The sequence below is a fragment of the Aythya fuligula genome, chromosome 2 (genome assembly GCF_009819795.1).
Source record: "Aythya fuligula isolate bAytFul2 chromosome 2, bAytFul2.pri, whole genome shotgun sequence".
NCBI lineage: Eukaryota > Metazoa > Chordata > Aves > Anseriformes > Anatidae > Aythya > Aythya fuligula.
The window spans coordinates 106,809,006-106,831,132 of record NC_045560.1 but is presented as its reverse complement, the minus strand read 5'-3'; the positions used below and the strand labels follow the sequence as shown (position 1 = coordinate 106,831,132).

At 37.5% G+C, this 22,127-nt stretch overlaps 1 protein-coding gene across 10 annotated transcripts in view; it reads left to right on the top strand.

Annotated features, from left to right (window-relative positions):
• The window catches only part of PTPRM (protein tyrosine phosphatase receptor type M), a 465,329-nt gene that overhangs the window by 247,008 nt on the left and 196,194 nt on the right, over positions 1-22,127 (top strand). For all 10 annotated transcript variants that reach the window (XM_032181299.1, XM_032181298.1, XM_032181296.1 and 7 more), the window contains exons 9-11: positions 2,997-3,106; positions 7,538-7,739; positions 12,307-12,409. In XM_032181299.1, the coding sequence (XP_032037190.1) occupies positions 2,997-3,106; positions 7,538-7,739; positions 12,307-12,409 (415 nt within the window). The remainder of the gene's footprint in view (positions 1-2,996; positions 3,107-7,537; positions 7,740-12,306; positions 12,410-22,127) is intronic.

Sequence of the window (22,127 nt, the reverse complement as noted above, 5' to 3'; positions counted from 1 at the left end):
AGTTCCAGTTTCAGTTTGAAAAAACTTCAGGTGATGGTCACAGTATCCTCGTGTAAGATTTTCTCCTGAGTGATATGCTCAACATTAAATACTTGTTCCTGAGTTGCAGTTTCAATTTCTCTAGCTTTGGGTGTCCATCCACTGGATGCTGTTAGTTGCTTATCCAGACAATGTCTTTTGTATGCATACATTCAAGTATGTAGATACTCTGTCTCCTCTTGTAATTTGAAGCTAAAATGAGGTTTTCAGGTCTCTTTTTCTTTTCAGAAATAACGTAAATTGTCAGTCTCTCTTTTTTTTCTGAAATGCGCACAGCAGAATTGACTAGTGTATCTCAGTAATGCTGCATGAAAGATGATAGTATACTTCTGAATCCTATGTGATATTATTGTGTCTATCCACACAGGCAATTTACTGCAGCATTGTTAGCTGCAACACCAAAATTCCTTGTTGAATTGGTCATGTGTCAGGAATCAGTACCACCTTTTCAGAACACTTGGCCACTTGGCACTAATGTATAGCCCCTTGGTGCCCGTTAGAAATGTGCCTTAGGCTTTTTGACCATGCTTTTATGCACCTTCAATTCTCTACTGTTTGAAAAAACCTTATCAAATGTCTGGGACTGCTTTATATAGCAGATCCTTTTATGGATCCTTTCTCCTCCCATTTTTATCATCTACAGTCTGAACAGGGGTGGCTTTGTATTTTCTTCCAGATCAATGATAGACTTACTGAAAACATTCTGGAAAGATTTCTAGAAAAAAATCTTAAGCAGTGATGAGTTCCCCTTCTAATAAATACTTGAAGACTGTCATTTAAACCTATTAAATCATTTAATATATGCTGTAATGTTTTGTGTATTACTAATTTCTAATCAAAATATATGAGGGAATAAATTATACAATTTATGAATGTATAGTTGCTAATGCAACAGATTTGACCAAGCATAGCTAACATAAAAATTGTTTAATTGGAATTAATTTTTCTGTCATCCTCTAGTTTTGACTCAGTTCATTTGTAGAATGACAAAGTTAAAGATCTTACTGATATCTGTACCATTTATGTATTTTCTTTAAAATTTTATGTAGTATTTACTGATTCCTGGCCCTCTGGAACTTTACAGTATTCCAAGTTCCATATATGTATATGGAACATATTCATATATATGAATACCTGGGACAGTATTTTAATATTCTTTCCATAATATAAAACAGTTTTGAAATACTAAGCCTGAAAACCTATGATTCCGTTACTGTGATATTTTTGCAAGTACTAAAAAACTACCAGCTTTGTTGCATACTGTACATTTTTAGTACGGCACATAAATCTGAGTGTAGCGCAACAACAGGATGTGACCATAAGATCATTATAATTTTTCAAATCACATGATCATGTAGGTTGCAAGGGCCATATCCAGTTGTGTTTTGAGTATCTCCAGGGATGAATATCCTGCATCTAGGCAACCTCTTCCACTATTTGACCTCCTTCATGGCACTACTGCTTAGAGTTTATGGCATTCAGATAATTTTAGGAAGTTATGACAGTGTTTTGCTATTCTTCTAACTTATTCACACTATATTAAATTCCTTTAATTTGCACTTAACCCTATGCTTCCAAATGAGTTTGCTGGTTCTCTCCTACATGGAAGCAAGGCTTACTGCGTAGACTTAAGGTTGCTCTAAAGGCATGGTTCTACTGACCCAGTTAGAACTGGTAAGCAAATTCAGAAGCTATCGCTGTGTCCTTGGAACTTTCCCTAGGCAGAGGATTTCCTATAAGGGACTCCGCAGAGCGATACAGAGATGTGCTTTTGAAGTCTCAAACCATTTCAACTCCCAGACAAGCAGCATAGAGGAATAGGAGGAGAACTGTGCTCTACCAGGCCTAGTAACAGGAAGGAGTCGCCATGTGTCTTGCTTATAGGTCTTCCTATTCTTTAGCTATATGGGTAAATCTCATAAAGGGGTCTGAGAAATTATAACAGCTGTTGCAGCAACTAGTTTCCAACTAGATTTTCACATGCACTTGATGTAAGTGCTAACCCATTAATGCCTTATGCTTTGTAACAGTCCTATGTGCATTCTTCAAGATTTTCTTTTTACTTCTAATGTCCCTAACTGTTCAGAGTTCATTCTCATAAATTAAGAATCTTTAAGAAAGATAAATAATGTCAGGTTTTCAGTTTGGCTGCATCACCATTACTGTATGTTCACCCTGTTGTAGGGCATCAGGCCTACAGTCAATGAGCATCACCATTGCAAAATGTGACTTGCCTTCCCAATCTAGCCATTCTAGTTCAGTAAGAAAATAATACCTTGTTACTTCAATGTTTGTCCATTTTCAGACATGACTGTTTAATATCTTCCAGTATAGAACAGTAACACTATTGGTAAGTGGGTATTACAAGTAGATTTTACTTACAAGAATTTATCCTTGAGACATTACCTAATTCCTTATAAAAAGTTGATCGTCCTTTTCTTTCATCAGTATTGTTTTACTGGAAAAACACAAGCCTTACTAGTTCCTTTTTATACTGAAGGTGACAAAGTTTCCTTAATGGCACTATCTTGTAAAAGAAATCATCCTCATTGCTAAGCTACCCTGGTCTTTGCTTCAGTCTTGGGGGAATAATAATAATAGTGAGTTCAGTTGTATGCAGTTGAGATGTTTAATTTAGAGAGATGGAGAAGAGGAGGTTTTATATATATATAAAACCTTTTATATATATATATATGTTTATATATATATATAAAACCTTTATATATATATAAAACATATACATAAGTATGTATATGTATATATGTGTGTGTGTGTATATATAAATATATATATGAGATCTGTTTAACAAATTCCATGGAATATGAACTGTACCTCAACAGTGGATTGAGACATGATGGATGTACTGCTTTTATGCCTTGACATCACAAATACTACATTGTGTCTTCCTCTGAAATGTTTCTCAAAATAGCATTTTTTCCTTTTTTTTTATACATTAGTCCCAAGTGCTGTACCACTTGAATCCATTCAAGGGAGTACCTTTGAGGAGAAGATTTTTCTTCAGTGGAGAGAGCCAGCACAAACATATGGTGTGATTACTTTGTATGAGGTATCAAGCATTTTGTCATATTTTCACTTTCATGTATTGTATTGGTTTTTAGAAGTGCATAATTAATAATAAATTTAAAAAGATATATTTTTCCTAATTTCTGTAAATAGTCTTTTTGAATGTAGTAGCACTTACAAAGTAATAAAATCAGATGTGTAATCTAGGTGTGAATTACTGAAAGTCCCAAAAAGGTTCTGGGTTATCAGCTTTAAGAAAACTGCTAAATTTAGAATGATATGATACAGCATTCTGTCTAATAGTGTGGAACAAATATTTAAAACACTGAAAGGCAGATCTTACTGGTTGTTTTAAAAAAAGAGGAGACATAACAGTGGTGACAGTCAACATCACATTTAGGTGAGACTCATCACAGGAAGCCTATTGTAATAGCAACAAGCAGGCATAAATATTTTTTTTTTTTTAAATACAGCATTTTTTAATGCAAATTCAACAAAATTACATGTTGTTAGATGTCTAAAAATCGTTGCTTTTCCTTGTATGGAACCTCTGCCTGAATACCTTTTAGAAAAATTGACAAAAGACTGCACAGATTAAGCTGTCAGACAGTAATAACTGTTAAGCCTCTTACCTGACCTTACTACAAAATTGGTATTGGAATGCTTTGTTTAAAACAAAAACAAAAACAAAAACAAAAACAGAACAACACCTAAATAAGGTATGGTGTAAGAGAAAAGTTAAATTGAATGCTAACCTATTGATACTGTTTTGAAAACTGTTTTATTGTAAGAATATAAAATGTTATAAAAAAGTATGGATTGATTTTTGATAAGGCTAACTACTTTCCAGCTAGTTCAACAGTTGCCTGTTTTGAAGGATCAGGGTGTTTTAGTTAATATATTAATGTTTTTATTGATGTTAGCCTTAACGTACATAGAAACACAGTGTCAAATCATCCTTCTGCTTATAAACGTGTGCATGTCGTTGCAGTGCTGAAAAGTATATGCAGTGTATACATGCAGCTCATTCTTAAATATGTGTGTATAACTTCATCAGCCGTAATGGGAGTTGCACAGGGATATTAAAGTGGGAAAAAATACCTTGGCCACACTTTCTAAGGTATTCAGGACAGCAAGTCCTTGAATATCAAAAGAATGTATCATTCCAACGGTGAAGAGAATATTGAAAAATATAAAATAAAATAAAACAAAATAAAATAAAATAATAATAAAATATAATACTGATATCTCCTTTTGATATTTATCTAGCACTTCTCAATGAAGAGGTGAAGGAAGCAAAGCAATCATTTAAAGCATAAACCTGGCTTCATTAATTTTTAAGTGACAGATACTAACAGTCTGATGCAACCAAGCTGTTTCATGTTCTGAAGATGCCAGCTCAGTCCAGTCAGGTGGCTGAACATGAGCAGATCCCTAGTCACTGAAGACTTGTTCGTCAATACTTTTTCTCCCTCATCTTTTGCTTAAAAGCTTAGAGTGTACCACAAAGTTTTCATAAATATGGCTGGCAAGCTGCCTCAAAGCCAACAAATACACACAATGAATCACAAGGGCATTTTACCTATTGGAAGTGTATACTCCAGGTGAAATATGAAAGTATACTTCAGGTATATTTTAGGTAACTGAACTGGCTCACAAGGCGAGATCCAGACAAGTTGGATGAGGTTTAGGTAGCTGTGTTTTATCAGTTAGTGTAGACTATCCATTTAAATCTCAGTAGGCCCCTCTTTGGCTGATCTTGGAGCTGTCAAGGTAATGCATCCAGCACAGCTCCATATCGCCCTGGCTTGACAAGGAGGGTGTCTAGCTCCTGCCTATGCCTTACAGCAAGCCAGAGCTTAAGCAAATAGTCATCTGAGCCCTCGTTGTGAGCACATCAGCAGTTTTGATGTAAAAAGTGTAGCTCACTGGGTGTGACAGAACTGCAAGTATGTAAGCCTGAGTCCAACCTAGGAGCAAGGCTGCCCTTTCCCAGGCAACCTCTTCAGCTGGTGGACATTTTTTAAAGGGTCAGCCCTAGGACTGCAGCAGCAGACACTTTATTTCAAAAGAGGTGTCTTATTTCCCACAGAGGAGGCTCAATCACACCTTTCTGTCTAGCATTTCTTAAGAACCTAACTTTCTGTGGTATTAAAAATCTCATTACTTAATCTGTTTTCTGCGCCCAGGCATATGTTTTTAGTGCCTGAAGTATATCTGGTGGGGAAAAACTTTTAAAGTATCAAGCATTAAAGTACTTATTGCTATTGTAAAATCAAGAGCAATTCCAATTACCAATTTTACCAATATTTATATGGAAAAAAAAAAGGTTTTAGATGGAGAAATAACATAAAGCCTTTATCACCAATAAAAGTACACAGTTGTAGGAATAAAGGGATTTTTGTGCAAGATTGAATCCAAATTTGATAAAAATAGTCAACATTATATACTCAAAAATAGTGAGAAAATTATTCTTCTTCCCATTTTTCATCACTGCAGTGCTGAACTGGCATTAGCAATGGTAGCATTAAGAAATTACGTTTTTGTTACTTTTTTCAAAAAATAAAATAAAATAAAGGTAGGAATAGTCTTATAAGTAGGAGTAAAATAAAGAAACAGTGCAAGTTCATTTTAACCAGGCAAAACACTTCTTTTGTTCTGCATAGCCCCTGGGAGAACATATTTCTCTAGGGGACACCAGCCACTTAGCTATCTAGTAATTAAGCACTGTACAAAAATGTATAAGAATCTAAGGTAAGAATCTAAAAGACGTTTAGATGTAGAGCTCAGTGATATGATTTAGTGGAGGACTTGCTAGCGTTAGGTCAGAGGTTGGACTCGGTGATCTTGGAGGTCTCTTCCAACCTAGATGATTCTGTGATTCTGTAAGCTAAGCCTCTGACATCCAGGTTTCACTTTAAATAAATCTCACATGAGATAATAAAAAATCCAGTTAAGAATTATCAAAACATAGAACACAGAGTTAAATGGAGCTGCAAGAGTTCATTTAGTTCACATATCTGCTCCAAAACAGGATCAAGTTTATACAAAACGTGGCTGCCATGTAGTTGTCTAACCAGTCTTTTAAAATCTTCAAAAGCTATATGGCCCACTCTCCCTCAAGCAGACAGAACAACTTTTACCATCAGAAAAGGGGATTCTATTAGGAAATGTGTATTTGGGGGGTGGGCAGGAGGGAAGAGGCAAATTGGGCAAATTAATTTCATTTTGATAAAAATTAATTTATTTGGTAGTTTCATCTATTTTTTCTTAGAATTGGGAGGGTTGGTTGAGTGTTTTTCAACATAATTTCAGTTCAGTTTATGGATGAAGAATTGCAGAAGATCTGCCTATGTCAAGCAAAAAAATGTCAGAGTTTATCCAGATGGCATCAAAGGGCTTTATTACTTATTTTCAGTACTTCATTGTTGTTATATTTAGTGTCTCATTTAGGAACCAATTTTCATTGTCAGAGTTTTTAGGAAACTGCAGCTGTTAAAGGTGTATAATGCCAACACTTGCATGCTTCTAAGTTTTGTTTTGTGTATCTTCTTAATTAGAATGATATAGTATATAGCAAAAAGAATGTCAATTATCACTTTAAATAATAATGATGTTGAATTTATACATATTCACATGCAAATGAAACTTTATAAGTAAAAAGGAGGGATGAATCATTTTTAATTTTTTAATGGATTTTTTATTTCTAAGTTCTCATTACAGTGCATGGAAATCAGTAATTAATATAAAAATCTGGATCAAGTTTTGCTGTGAACTTATATTAACATTTCTAATGAAAACTAAAAATACTGTTTGAATCAAAGAAGGAACCGAGGATACAGTATACATTTTGCATATATTAACATTTTATCTCCCATTTCCTCCAAAGGAGAATCTGACCTAGGTACAAGATAATGACCTGAAAATTTCCAAATTAGCAATTACAATATCTAAGCTTTAGACTAAAATATAAGCTCTACCCACTTCCTGAAAATTTTGCCTTAAGCTACCCTTATCATCTTCTAAGGATAATCTTATTTAGAGCAAAGTGCAATTACAGTCAAGTCAGCTAGAACCGGAGGCCACCCCTTTTGTTATTTGTTTATGCGTTTCTACTGGTTTTTGGTTTTTGGTTTTGTTGTTGTTGCTGATCAAAACCAACAGTAAGATGAATTCAAAAAATGACATTGTTAAAGCCAGCATCTTGAAGGAATTAATGTAAGCCTGAACCCATCCTTTAGAGTTGTAATCTAGCTGCCTCTAAGTCTCTGTATCTATAAAAGTAATAACTCGTACCAGTTACGGCTGAGTTTCCGTGTTCCTTCATGGGATTCAGGATTTGAAGAGTATAAGAGAGTAAGATAGCTTATCATAAAATGTCTGACAGCGCATACATCAGAAGGGTTTACTGGATAAAGATGCAATCTTTGTCCATCTGCTCAAGACAGTTTATAACTTTCTTATTCTTTTGCAGATCACCTACAAAGCAGTCAGTTCCTTTGACCCAGAAATAGATCTATCCAATCAAAGTGGACGAGTCTCAAAGCTAGGAAATGAAACACACTACCTCTTTTTTGGACTGTATCCTGGCACTACCTACTCTTTTACCATCAGAGCCAGCACAGCTAAAGGTTTTGGACCTCCAATCACAAATCAATTCACCACAAAAATATCAGGTATTTGTTTAAAGAGTATTATTGTTTGCTTACAATATAATGACACGGGTAATTCTTTCATTGCTTATTTCTTCTTCAGGATTTTACAAGCAGCAAATTGAAAAAACAGTAAAATAAGTGTTTATCCTTGAAGATGCAAAAGTAACACACCTGAAAAACTTCCAAGTGCTTAAATATCTGCTAGTACTTTGAAATTCCTATTCACAGCTGTAACTTACCACCCAAGATACCCTATGAATTATGTGCCTACAGTCAGTGCCAGTTCCTATTGCAACGTTTAGCGTAGGGTTTTTGGGGACATGAGGATGAGGGTTCCATTCAGAGCTTATTCAGCCTTGACACGATTCTAAATTAGCACAGTAACAGTGCTGGAAAATCTCTTTAATGAGCCATGAACAATTGAGAGTAGAACAGAAATACTGTATGTCTAACGCTCTCTTAGAAAGTGCAGCTGACTGCCAGCCAGCATACGTCCTAGCAGGCGTGTGGACTGAAGTGGATATGAAACTGTATTAGACAAGAACATCAGGAGTAGTGGTTTTCAGACACGAGCAGCATGACTCTGTCACTTCTGCAGATCCATGAACAATATTTTAAAGCCCTCCCAGAGGCAGAGGAACACTTTATTTCTCTAGCTGATGGGTTGCAATACCATTACATACTCTAAAATGCTTATGTAATTGATGACAAAATGTTTTGCAAAGTTACAGTTGAAATCCCTTTCCTCTTAACTTCTCTACAGTCTTCTTGGGAATTAAACTGACAGTTGAACTATGGCTCTTTGGTAATGTTTAAAGAAAATTGCCTGATCTATTTGTGGTCAAATTTGCTTTTCAGAAAGGATAAGGGAAAGCATTTGGATACAAAATCTTCTTTCTTTTTACTCTCTTTCTGTATACTTTTCCCAATCAGTCGTTTTCTGTCCTCATTGGAATTAAAAATAACTGTTAATCGGGGCAATTACTTTTTATTATAGGAAAGGACAGTTAATGTCAGGTGGGAATTATTGACTGTAGACTGTAGAGAAAAAAAAGAAAAGATAGCAGGTGATAGTTTTCAAATTAGAAAATTATTCTTAGAAGAGTGCATAAACACTGGTTAGTAAAGATGGGGCTCATTCTCCATCACTTTTCTCACACTGAGCAAAACCATTTTCTGTCAGAAAGTAAATTCTGACATAAGAAGACTTGATATGAGTTAGGATGGCAGAATCAGGCCTTATTAGAATGAGGACAGGGGGAGTGTGATGAGGATAGAGGAGAGTCTGGGCATTTGGGAGCAGTGCTGTGGTTTAAATTGTCGTTCTTTTCTAAATTTGGTTTGTCCCCAACTGAAACTCATTAGTGTGAATGGACATGCTTGAAATGAGACAAACCTCCAAGCAACCATCTGGTGAGGTTCTGCAAGCTGTCTTGCCTGCACCCCACTCTCTCATTACTTCATGTTAGTTACTGTGCTAACAGGGATGCTTAAGACTTGTCCTTGGGTAGTTAAGGCCAGTCTCTTGATGAATTTTAAATAGAAGCAGAATACATGCATTTCTTAGTATCCTTGAAAAATCACAACTGAAATTTTGGCTATTGAGTATGGTGTCCTTTTTGCAGTGCTATAGGCCTGTATTGTCATTGTCTCACCTATGAGGCTTTGAGGCTCTGGATGTGGCCTCTGTTCTCCGTTTTGAAGAGATGTGAAATGAAAATGCTGAACATTTATGGATAAAAAGTTTCACAGAACCTTTTTAGAACATATGAGGAGGCAACAGTACATTCTGACCAATTTCTAAATTGAGTCATTGCAACTTGAGTCATTTTAATTTGTCTGGCTCTAGACTGCATTTTCCTAGTCTTAATTTCCTGTCTTAAGTTGATGAGTAGTACTATTCTGTACTGTAAATAGTTGCCATGTTTCATTCTACAGTTGTGTGATTGGCATTGATGGATGAAATGATCTCTATGTAAATAAGCATTACTAAAAGCAGAGCTAGTAGCCATGCCTTCTATCAAAATTGATGGGCACTGTATTGGAAGACACTGTTTTCTGTTGCATATAACTTCATGAAAAGACAGGCTGAAATTTTTTTATGCTGCTTTTCTCACCCAGAAGAATTTCATCCATTTCAGGAACATGGCTGACATACTGAAAAGTTATTGTGACCAACACATTACTGAAGTGTTTTCAAACAGGGGTTTGAATATTTAGCGAGAAGACAGACATTAATCTGAGCCATCACTCTGAAAATCTTTCCAGATTTGAGCAAACTATAAATGTTACAATTTGCACACAAACTGTGGAAACTTGACAGAGCTGAGCAGCTTGAGATGCCATCCTCACTAAATAGATTCAGGCTCTCTGAGCTTAAAGAGTCTTGCCTGTGCGTGCATCAACTCAGTGTGGCCCACCACAGATACATAGCCTCTAAAATCTTTACCTTTTACCGGGTCTGACATTTCTGCTGCTGAAGACCAGGGTGAGCAGTTGCAAAAAAAATGCAAACAGGAAGAATATCTCCTTCTTTCTCTATTAATAAGCCCCTTCTTCATTTGTGCACAATGTGGAAGAGGAAGAATACTAACCTAGACAGAAAAAAAGGAAAAGAATAGATGTTGCCCAAGTATCCGTGGAGGGAAGAAGTAGCCAAGAGTCAAAGGTGGGACTCATACAACCACAGCTCATAGCCTAGGCTGATGAATATCAATGAAAAACGATGACGATGTTAGTGGTTTCACAGCAGACTGAAGAGCTGTGGACAAAAACATTCATGCAATCCTTACGTAGATGTATAGGGAAATAAGGATAAAGGCAAGAGAAGTTTATATACATCTTTCAAGTAGGTGCAGGTAATAGTGGGGAGGTGCAAAGGATGGGAATATACACTTTAAAGAGAGAGACTCACGTTGCTGGAGCTATTTAATCTGCTAGAAGAGCTTAAGAATTGATACAACTAGCTAACAAGTCAAGGGAGATGCTTCTCCTCCTCTACTCTGCTCTTCTGAGACCCCACCTGGAGTGCTGCATGCAGCTCTGGGGCCCCCAACACAAGAAGGACATGGACCTGTTGGAGAAAGTCCAGAGGAGAGCCACAAGGATGATCAGAGGGCTGGAGCACCTCTCCCATGAAGAGAGGCTGAGGGAATTGGTGTTCAGTCTGGAGAAGAGAAGGCTCCAGGGTGACATTATTGCGGCCTTGCAGCACCTAAACGGGACCTCCAAGAAAGCTGGAGAGGGAATCATTATCAGGGACTGTAGCGACTGGACACAGGGTAAAGGTTTTAAACTAAAAGAGGGTATGTTTAGATTAGATATAAGGAAGAAATTCTTCACTCAAAGGTGGTGAGGCACTGGCAGAGGTTGCCCAGAGAAGCTGTGGGTGCCCCATCCCTGTAGGTGCTCAAGGCCAGGCTGGATGGGGCTTTGGGCAACCTGGTCTGGTGGGAGGTGTCCCTGCTCATGGCAGGGGGGGTTGGAACTGGGTGGTCTTTAGGATCCCTTCCAACCCAAACTTTTCTATGATTCTATGATACTGTCTGTATGCAGAGTACAACGTACTCTGAGTAACTAAATCACTGTGGTACACAAAGTGTCCAGCATCTGGAGATGAAGCTAAATGAATTCAAATGCCAAATAAATTTTCATGTTCAACAATGAGTATAATTAGCCATTGGGAGAACCCAGAACTAAAGAAAAGATCTTCTCTCATCAAAAATATATTTTCTGCTCAAGCAGGAATTAATTTAGGGAAGTTCATTGTCCTGCATTATTCCTGTGGTCAAAAAAAGGTTATTGCAATGATCACTTTGTGCTTCAGTAGCCTTTAAATCTATTAATTGTGTATCATCATTAATAAGGGGATAATAAGGATACAACAAACTGCTAAACAAGCAATTAACTGAGCAGCCTTCCATTCAATATAATGATAAAAATGCAAGTAGGTGATAGCATTGAAAAAAGTAACAACAGTAAAAGACAATAACTGAGGCATCATTTATTTTAATCACAGCTGTAATTCCTTAATGAAGACACAGTTTGCAAAAGTGCCATTAAGTGTGGCTTCAAACTATGATAAGTTCTCATGGTGATAATCCTTTTTGATTATTGTAAATGATTCCTTTGGTGGACAATAGGCCTGTGACAGCTACAGCACTACTTAAAATTGCAGAAATGACAAGTTCTGAGAGCGTAGCCTAATACCACAAACACACTGAGGAAGCTGGGCTCACAGTTTCAAAAGCTATAGCCACTCTGGCATGCACATTTGCAGATGCTCTTCTTGAAATAATTTAAATTTTCATTTCCAAGTCAGGGACTTTCAGTACTTTGTGAAAACTTATCCTTATTAGGAACTGTTGGCTATCTTGGAATTGACAGTGAGCTAGGATTTCTTTAATTTCTTCACTGAAGTTGTTTAAAAGTTGTCTCATATTTGTAACTGAAAGCACGTTAGACCTATAATATTGTCTTTATATTTGCAGGAGTCTTTAGAATTAAATATTCAAATGAAGATACAGCTCCTGAAAGAAGAAATACAGGACTAATGATTATTTTTGCCTCTTTTCTTTTCTTATTCTAGCACCCTCTATGCCACCATATGAACTCGAAACACCTTTGAATCAAACTGACAGCACTGTGACAGTCTTGCTGAAACCTGCACAGAGCAGAGGCGCTCCTGTCAGGTACTGGGGGAAAAATCTTTATAAAATTAAAACCAAATTGATTAATTTCTTGAACATGTATTCTGGGGATTTTCTACACAGCAATCAGTGTCTAAATTCATGTCTGTATTAGCTCTAATTAAATTAAATAACTGAAGAAAATGAAAGTGCTTTGATGTTGAGTGTTCGTGTATTGTTTAAAGGATTTGATCCAGATGCAAGTGGCTTGTTCTTTGAAGATAAGGAACAAAGCCATAGTTCTGTTGTGTGGGTGGCTTCTTTAAGGTAATTGCTTACTGCAGTGTTATAAGTTCAAGGGCATATCACATTTTCTATGCTGAGCTACTGTCTGTAATATTCTCTCTTCTTGTTTACTTCACAGATTTAAGATAATCAGCTCTTAGTAAGTTAGCCAATTTAAAAAATATGTACTGTAACATTCATGAAGTATTTACTTTTAATTGACCATGAAAGCAGAAGTAGGGGACAAAAAAAGAGAAAACCAGTAGCGTAGGTTCTTCAGTGTTACATAGTGTCTGCTAATGAATTTCCAATTTGCAGTGGTTTATATCACAGTTTCACACCTATTGTAGTAAAAGATGCCTGCTTTTCAGTGAAGAAAACAGAGGATTAGATTATTTTGAATGATAACAAATAATGAGCTTAATACTCTGAAGAGAAGAAAATACAGATGAGTGACATACATTTTTTTCAGAGGTTTAAGATGCTTTTCCTTTTGACTAACCATGGAGCCTCAGTAATGGTCAATCCTGTTGTTACTATTGGGAAATGTTTCCAGCTGTAGTGAATGATTATCAGTTATTTCCATCCTGCTGCTGAGGTTTTGGTAATTTCTGTTAGCGTGGGAAATACAGATCTGTTATATATACATAAAATAACATTTTTGAAGCATTTCATCAGAATATTCCATTTAAAATTTTTTTTTGTATTATGCAATATTCATCATTGCACTATATATTACATGTTTGCATAGGTGAATGTATGTATGTCTGAATTTAGGAAATGTCATACTGTTGGTCATTCAGACAACTTTTTAAAAGGAAAATATAACACTTTCAGGAAGTCTGAACACGCTGAGAAAAAGAACAGAAAGCAATTAAAACAGATACAGTGAAACTGTTTGATTTAGCAAATAAGATTATAAACAGAACGATTTGATATTTGTCTTCCTTTACCTCCTAAAACGTGGTATAGTCTTTCTGCATTCAGGCATCTGGATCAAAATAATACTGTTTAGACTCGTTTTGCTTTAAACACAAACATATAGGACCATAAATAAAAAACAGTTTAATTCCTTCAAACTGCATCGTGAACTAAAGATGATTGACTCCTATAGCAGTAGTGACACATCAGAAGCTTCACTGACAACAGAAAGAAGCTATTAGGAGATTAAAGTACACCAAATAAGGGGATGAGTGGTTAAGAAAATAAGAAGAGGGATTTAAAGTAACACGAAGATTTAGAATTGACAGAAACAGATGAACACAGCAGCAAATTTGCTGAGGTCCTTTGCAACAGGTCTTAAATGAAAGCTGACTGCAAACTCTTAATGTAAATAATTCGTGAAGCAGAGAATGAAAACTAAAGTAGGAATTTCTCAATACTTTTAACATTTTATTGTGCATTAGACTCTCAAGTATATTGTCATTGCATAGCTTGCAGAACACATTCTGCATATGGATGTTATCATCTTAATCTATATTCATCGGGTGTTAAAAGTTTAGTCATACTTCATTTATGCACATCACTAAGAATGATGCCTTGTGTATTGATTCTGCTACAAGCACCAGCTTGGTTAATGCAGGTTTTTGAAACTGCACTAAACTTGCAGTGTAAATGATTGTTGTTGTTTTATTGATCAGCACGTCAGCCATGTCACATAAAATTCTTTAATTCCTGAGATGGATAAGGAGTGCACAAATTCTGCCATTCAAGGCAATGAAGCTAATACCTGAGGTCACTTGGTATTGCAGCTTTTTTTTTTTTTTCTATTTTTCTTTCCTGTGATTAAATTCTTTAATGAAATATGAAAAATCCTGATATCTCCTAACTTATTTAGAATCCTCTCACAACCACCACAACATAAAAGGAGAGAAAGGGCAATGCTGCTTGTTTAAATGTTGCTTCAAAAAACAGACTTTATAGAAATGTTCAGGAAGCTCTGTTTACAATGACAAAGTACACATTAATCATGAAGGCCAAATGGCATTCCAGGTTGTTTTAGACTTTGTAAGACTGGACATGATTAAAATCTATTTTGTCAGAGTTTTAATACAACAAATACTGCTTGCTTTGTCTTCAATTTCAGGTCTTATGGCAGTTGCTGTGTTTATTTCAAGGAGATTATTTTGGAATTATGTATGTTTAAAGCAGTAGTGCATTCAGTAATGATGAATATATGTATTTACTTAACAGTTGGCCAAGCTATTCTGATTTCTAGAATGATTTTAATTTGCAAGGCTTTTTTTTTTATTTAATTTAATACGATGTCTCTTTGGAAATTGCATAATATATATGTAATTGCGGATTTTTTCTTCCAGAGGTACGTGTATATGAGTCAGTAAAATTCTAAATAATTTGCATAAAAATCATACAACTGTGAATATTTTTATATAAGGGCTATTGAACATATGTTGAGGTACTCACACTTCCATGGCAATATCATTTCTACCTTTCACTTCTCCAGTGCAAATTAGCCTAAAGTTTGAAAGATCCTGTGGCCAGATCTTCTGCAGGTCCATAGATTGGTCAGTTCCAGTTGCTTCAACTAAGGAATGTTAATGTATTGCAAAGATCTGGCTCATACACGGGAATGAAAAATGTAATGCTCAATGACTGCATGCATTTAGTGTTATTTATGTATTCATCTATGTTAGGAAGAGCTTTAGACTGTTTGCTGCATTCCATTATAAAAGGTTCTTGTGACCTTCTCTGGAAAAGTTTTCCTGCAAGCTTTTAGCATCAGCGGCAGAAGCAAGTTTTCTTTGTCACATAAATTTCCATTCGGTCTTGCCTCGATAAAGGTTGAGTGTTTCCACTTCTTTTATCTGACTAGCATAATCAGCAAAATGCTGTCACCATACCACCCTCCTCCTGCTATTCAGAGCCACATCCTTAAAATGCTGTAAGTGTAAATATCCCAAAGATTTCGTCCCAGATAATACCAGAAACACCTGGTGATAGCAAGTCCTCTGGGAACAGCACACTGGGGGAAGGAGCAAGAAGGATAAAAGACAAGGCAAGGCCATCCAGGCTCTGCTCTGCCTTCTGGTCTTTGGTGACTTTGTGGATAGCACTTGACCTTTCTCACCTTACAGTGCAGAGCTTCTGTGAGCAGGATTTGCCCTGTAAAACTCTTCCAATCAATGTCCCATTTAGGCACTCCTTCTGGTCTTATAGACACCACAAACACCTGGGACCTTCTTCTACCAGCCAGGAGTAAAAGAAGTAACCAAACAGAGCTAATCAAATCAGCTAACCACGTCCTCGATGCTATACATGGCATTTTGCATGCCAGAGTATTTTTTGCACAGGCTGAGGTCAGTCAAAGGAACCCATACGCAGATAAACTGAATCATGTGAGTTGAGATTGTGCTAAAGTGAAGGCAGTCTTTTTGTTTTTAATTCCTCCCCTTTATCATTGGTGTGCCCAACTTCTTCAGCACATAGATGGGGTGACCTAAAAAAGGAACAGCTCTTACTGGGAAAATGAGTCAAACATCTCTTTATTTGAAGTGCTTGATTTTGAAACTTAACTTACCTTTAATCTCTCTTCCCTGAAGAAGTGATTTATATTATATTTCAGCTCAAAAGGCTATATTAAGTTATTAGGTATTTTGAAGTGCAGCTGAAAACGACCTTAGAAATTTCAAACTACGCGTTATCTAAAGCGATAAGCACTCCTTTCTACTACTTAGTTGGGTAAACATTTCATGGCGTGCTCAAATTGTCTAAATTCCACAGAGATTAGAGCAATTAGAACAATTTCATATTGGCCTAAGCGAGACCTTTAAAGGCACCCTGTAAATACTAGGTTCATTGTCATAGCTGGAATTAAGGCCTTCTGCATATAGTCCCAGGGATGGGAACAGCACGATTCATCTTAAGATTCATAGTGTAAAGAAACCTCTGTCAACTCGAGCCCAGGTAGCAAATCATTCTTCACGTGGTTTAGCCATTTCAGCACCACTCGTAGTATAATGGCTCTTCAGTGAAAGACCTAATTCCTACCCACTGGCTGGCAGTAAGAAGAAGTAAATTAAACTGAGATTGTCACCTTTGAAATGCAAAGACCCCTTTGTAACACAGCAGTTCCCCACTAGAGCCACTGCGCGCTGCACATGAAGCAGAGGTCGTGGTTGCTCTCCTCCCTGCCACACACATTGCAGGGAAGAAAGGCATATCTTAGGGCCTCATCTCTTTCTTTCAGGATCACCAGTGCTATGAATCAGCCAGATAGGTGTTTGCCACCCCCTCTGCTTGGTCACTATGCCTACTCACTTTCTAATAGGATGACAGCAGGAGTTTGCAGTCCTTGTGCCATGTCAGCTAGGACACGCGATACAGCTGAGACACTTCCATCTGAAGAAATGGGATCATCTGAAGTCTGAGAGACAGCCTGTTAGAAGCCTTCTTTGGGGAAACAAATCTGACAGCCAGCCTTCTAGAGAAGCCACTAACTTCCTTAATCCTTGAAACCTATGGTCTTCACAAGAGCACCTGCCTGGTCAGCAGATCAGCAGATCAAATGGTTTCGCTGGCCATCGAGAAAGCCAGCAAGCTTTGCATGCTTGCTCGTGTACAAAAGCTAGCAAGCCAGCCAGGCTGTTTGGAGACCAGCGACAGCTATCATTAGAACTCAATAAGAAGCAGGGTTTCCAGCAGCCTGAATGCAAATGTTTTGGGGTATTTTCCATAGCCTTGAAGAGGCCATGGGGCACTCATGTTATTGTGAGTACATGGCAACCACAGAGCTGGGCCTCAAAGGTGCAGGATCCTAAAAGATCCTAAAAGATGGGATCCTAAAAGAGCAGGATCCCGTGCATATATTACGGAGGCAGACATCAGTATTATTATAAATTCAGGATAAGTGAACAAATGAGCTTTGAAACAGGAGAATGCTGATTTACACAATGAGAGACGTGTTAGCAATCTGTGTGGACAAAAACACAGCAACCACAAATGCAAGTAAAAGCATTACAAAACCTGTATTTTTAGCTCTGATCACTCACAATTCCTACTTACCGTGTTATGTAATGCTAGCATGTTATTGTAATTTCCTTCTATTCCCAGTGACATGACAAGGGTTGTAATGCAGTAATGAGAAAAAAAGAAAACCTCATGTAGACACAGCTGAGGAGAGAAATATCAAAAGTATACAGTAATGGGAAAGATTTGGAAAGCTTCTCAATAAACTGAAAAGTGAACTTTGGCTTTTCGAGAGCTCACTGATAAAACAGTCTAGATGATGTTTGGTGGATTTATGATAAATATAAATAGTTATGTTGAAATAACGTTACTATACATGTTCAAAAAGCATTAGTAACTCACTAGTGTTCTGAAATGTCATGTCCAAAATACAGCCTCTTGACAAACTGCGAGACCACAAGGCTTAAAGAGCATGAAGGGAACTTACTGTCTGCTCCTTTATTTGCTTGTCACAAGCATCCTTTCTATAGTTTAAGGGTCTCTAAACATAAAGAGTTGAGTTGTGTGCTGTAGGGTCAGCACCTGCCTGCAAACTGTATTTCCAAATCATAGTTTTACAACCTGTAAGGCAGCCAGTAAACTTTTTTGAGGATGTCTGTGATGCAGCAGGGATGGAGTTTTATTGATGCCCATAATTGTCACTTCTTTATAGCAACAAGTATAATTATTTACAGCAGAAGGGTCAATTTCAGTTTCATTGAGGGAACAGTACAATAATTGCTTATGCTGTAAAAACGCTGTAATTCTTTTTTGTTATGCAGTAGAACTTGTCCTTGGCTTTTTACTGTGACTTGAGTTAGAGTTTATGGTACATGTTGCCTGGGCATGAGCAGTGCAGTTTCACATGTCCTGCTGACTTATTCAGAAATTTCCATGGCCCTTTTACTGTGATGTCTCACAGTCCCAGGGTAAATGGAGCATTGATTCCTGTGTCAATGAGAACCCAGCACAACACTATCTGTCATTTAGCAATGCGATTAATAGAAATTTATCTATTATAAATAAAGCAAGCTAGCTGGAGCAATTCCAGAACAAAAGAGAAAATAGATTATTCTGTTTCTCCAAAGAGATTATTTTTCAGTTTCATAACTCACCAATACTTTCTCAAGGGCTTGGGTATAAAATGACATCTGAAAAATTTGCAGCACTGTTATGATGCTCTGGTTTTTGTTGTTTTTGTTTGTTTGTTTTGTTTTTTTTTAATTTGTATTATGATTCCTTCCTTCTACATGCTGGCCTTAAGTAGGATGCAGTGCAGTGGAGAGGATACATTTGCCTAATTCCTAATGATAGTCTTCTCTGTGTTGCTCACCTCTCGCTCTGACAGCATGCCAATCTAGTTCAGTGAGGCTCTTCCTCACTAGCAGCCTGTGGACCATTGGGTTTTTCCAGTCTCCCTGGTGAAGGCTGAAGTCCCATAGCAATTCAGCTTGTGAATAATAAACTCTTGGAACCGATACCATTTTCGTTAGCTCCGGAATGCCAACTTCAGTCAGAATTGTTAAAACATGTTTTTATTGAATCTACTTTTTACAATGAATGGCTCGGTCTCTGAGTGCACACAGACCGCTGTCATTTTTTCCACAGCCACTTTCCAAGGAACATCTACTCAGACCTCCAAGGGCCATATTTAGCCTACTGAAGTTCAGACTTTAGGTCAGCATATTTACTTGTGAATTTTGGATGCCCCGTACCGTTTTCTGGTACTGAGTCCAGCTGGCTAAGAACAGTCCATGTTCGGCTCCCAGGCAGAAGGACCATCTACAGACTGCCAGTTGGGAAGGGGCCCTGATCCATATCCAGAAATTTTGGTGAGAGTGAGTGATAACTGGCTGATGCCAAAGCCGTTCTGGAAGCCATTCAAACCGTTTAACAGGGAGGGTGGTGTACCATTGGTCTACTTAATATCCTGTTATGCATATAGCCTAAGTGGATTGTAGGCAGCTCAATCCTAGCAAGTCAGCGAGCCTGTTCTCTGTGTTATCAGAACACCAGCAGAGACCTCTAAGTGGGAGCACAAAGCTCCTCCTGTGCAAGCAGAAGACATGAAATCCTGTTCCTTTCTCCCAGGACTTTTAATATGTTTCATTTTAGATGGTCATTGAGTAAAAACAAATATTTGACAAAATAAGGAGAGTTTCCATTTGATCAGACAGATTCCTTCATGAATGCTCTCTTTCTTCTTCTCTGATTCTTACGGTTCTGTCTGCATGCTGGCCAACCTTAGTAGGAGGAGACAGTAACACAACCTGGGAGGTTGGATGTTGGGAGTGGTATTGTGAAAGCCTCTCAGTTTGAACACGGTATTGAACCCTGGTCAGTAGTTTTTGAGAACCCTGCTCAGACCATTGGGTCACTGTGGAAAGAGCAGGCATGACTGCCACACATCTCTGCAGAGAGACCTTAGAGATTTGTATCTTAAGCAGACGTAGACCTATGCTATAAAGCCCTGGAAAGAGTGCCTTTAAGGTGTTTAAACATAAGCATCTACTTCTGGGTGAGTTTAGGCAGTTCCTTTCTTATGGTCACACTGATCACTTGGAAGAGACTACATGAGAGGTAGAATCCTACATTCATCTCTCTCAGTAACACTCTTGAGTATTTAAGAGACGTGTTTCTCTTTCTCAATGAGGATGTAGGAGACTCAGGTGTATTTCCTGGGCACTTTCCTTGAAAGATAAAAGTGTTTAGTTTTAAAAAAAGTCTGAAGAATTTAGGGACCGTAATGAAAGAGTGATGAGTATCACTGGAAGTTACTGCATTGCATGGTTTAAAAAGTGCACTCAGGTTATACGTGCCTGAGTTCCAACACAGAACAACCAGAACACTCTTGGAAAACACAGGAAAGAGATACTGTTGTCCTGTATTTACTGAAGTATGCCAGGGATTTATTTTTGTTTTACTGTGTGCTGTGGAAGGATTGAAGAGGGAGTACATGAAATGTGTACATTTCCATGAGCAATCATTGAACAGGATTATGTGGGGATGTACTTTCTGGAGGCTCTCCAAAATCATTTTTTGAAGGGAGGTATCACGGTAGCCCAGTGCTGGGTGACCCATTCAGAATTCCTGTAACGCCACGGTTAGGAATAGTCAGACACATATAACCCATTGATGTCCTGGAAGCTTTCACTGTTGACACTCTGTGCATTAGGCATGTGCCATCTTCCTGTATCCATAATGTCAACGTGGAATATCGTTTTACAATTTAACATTTTATCACTCAGCTACAGGTGTATTTTCATGGGCATTTGAATCTCATCAGTGTTTTTGTTCTTGAGTGCCAGATTCCATAGTGAGAGATCCCAGGTACAAAGTGTAAAATCACTTTTAGTGATTGTTCACCCATTTTGACTAAATAAGCACTCAGGTCAGTCTTGAAAGTCATGTTGGAAGTTGCTTGGTCCCTCTAGATACCGAAGCCTTGTCAGTGTTGCACATCAATCTTTCTATCCTTTAGCCATGTCATATGCTTTGAATTTTTCATAGTTCTTTGTATTCAGTTGCTTTTCTTTCATAGAATTTAAATTAACTATATATTTTTAAGTGGCTCACAAGAGCTCTAAACCAGCGGCCATGATGTAAGTACATATTCATTGTGCTGTACTGTGAAGTGTTGAATTAACGATGGAGAGGTGACCAATAACGTTCTGCATGTTCTATTTATAAGTATCAAATATCAATGTAACATGCTGAAAACCACTTGCCAGTAAAAGCAGATCCTACAGCGTTGGATGGGAATGATGTACAGGAAGTACTGAATAGCCTTCAGGATTAACCTACCACAAATAAGATGAAATGCAATGTTTTGCATTTACGAGCTAATAACAAGGATACTTGCTGTAAGATGGAGGATTATTTTTGGAAATAACAGCGGTGAAGAAAGTGTGTATTGATGGCTTGTGGTATGACTGTGAGTCATCAAAACATGGCTTGGCTGTGGAATAGTCAAATAGACTGCACACAGCAGGTAGGGTTTCCAGCAAAGGTGACAATCTATAAATGACATTATAGAAGACACTGGCAGGACTTTGTGTGAACTGCTGTGCACAGCTCGGATATACCGAGAAATGCTAATCTATATACTAGCACCACAGCAGCAGAGTTTTATGGCATGAACGATCACGGAGCTGGTAAACATGTATGTGGAGGGACTCTGAGAGCTAGATTTGTTTCAGCCAGCCAGATAGATGAAAAGAAGATACGGTTGTTTTCCAAAAATAACTTCAGAGCAATAAACTTCAGAGAGGAAAAAGAACAATTTCAGTTAAGAGAGCACCTAAGCAAACATGTAAATGAATCAAATTTAAAGCTTCTACTCAGTGGTGAACTGAAGCTCTGGAACAGATACAGATACAAACATGAGGAAGGTGGTGGTAAATAATTTTAAAGAAATTATTATATGATGCAGTGTTTTGTGACGGATGGTCACATGGCACTATAGTTCCCAAAGTCCCTTTTGAGTTTTCTGTATATGTCATCCCTCAATAGGGCACAACAAGCTTTGTCA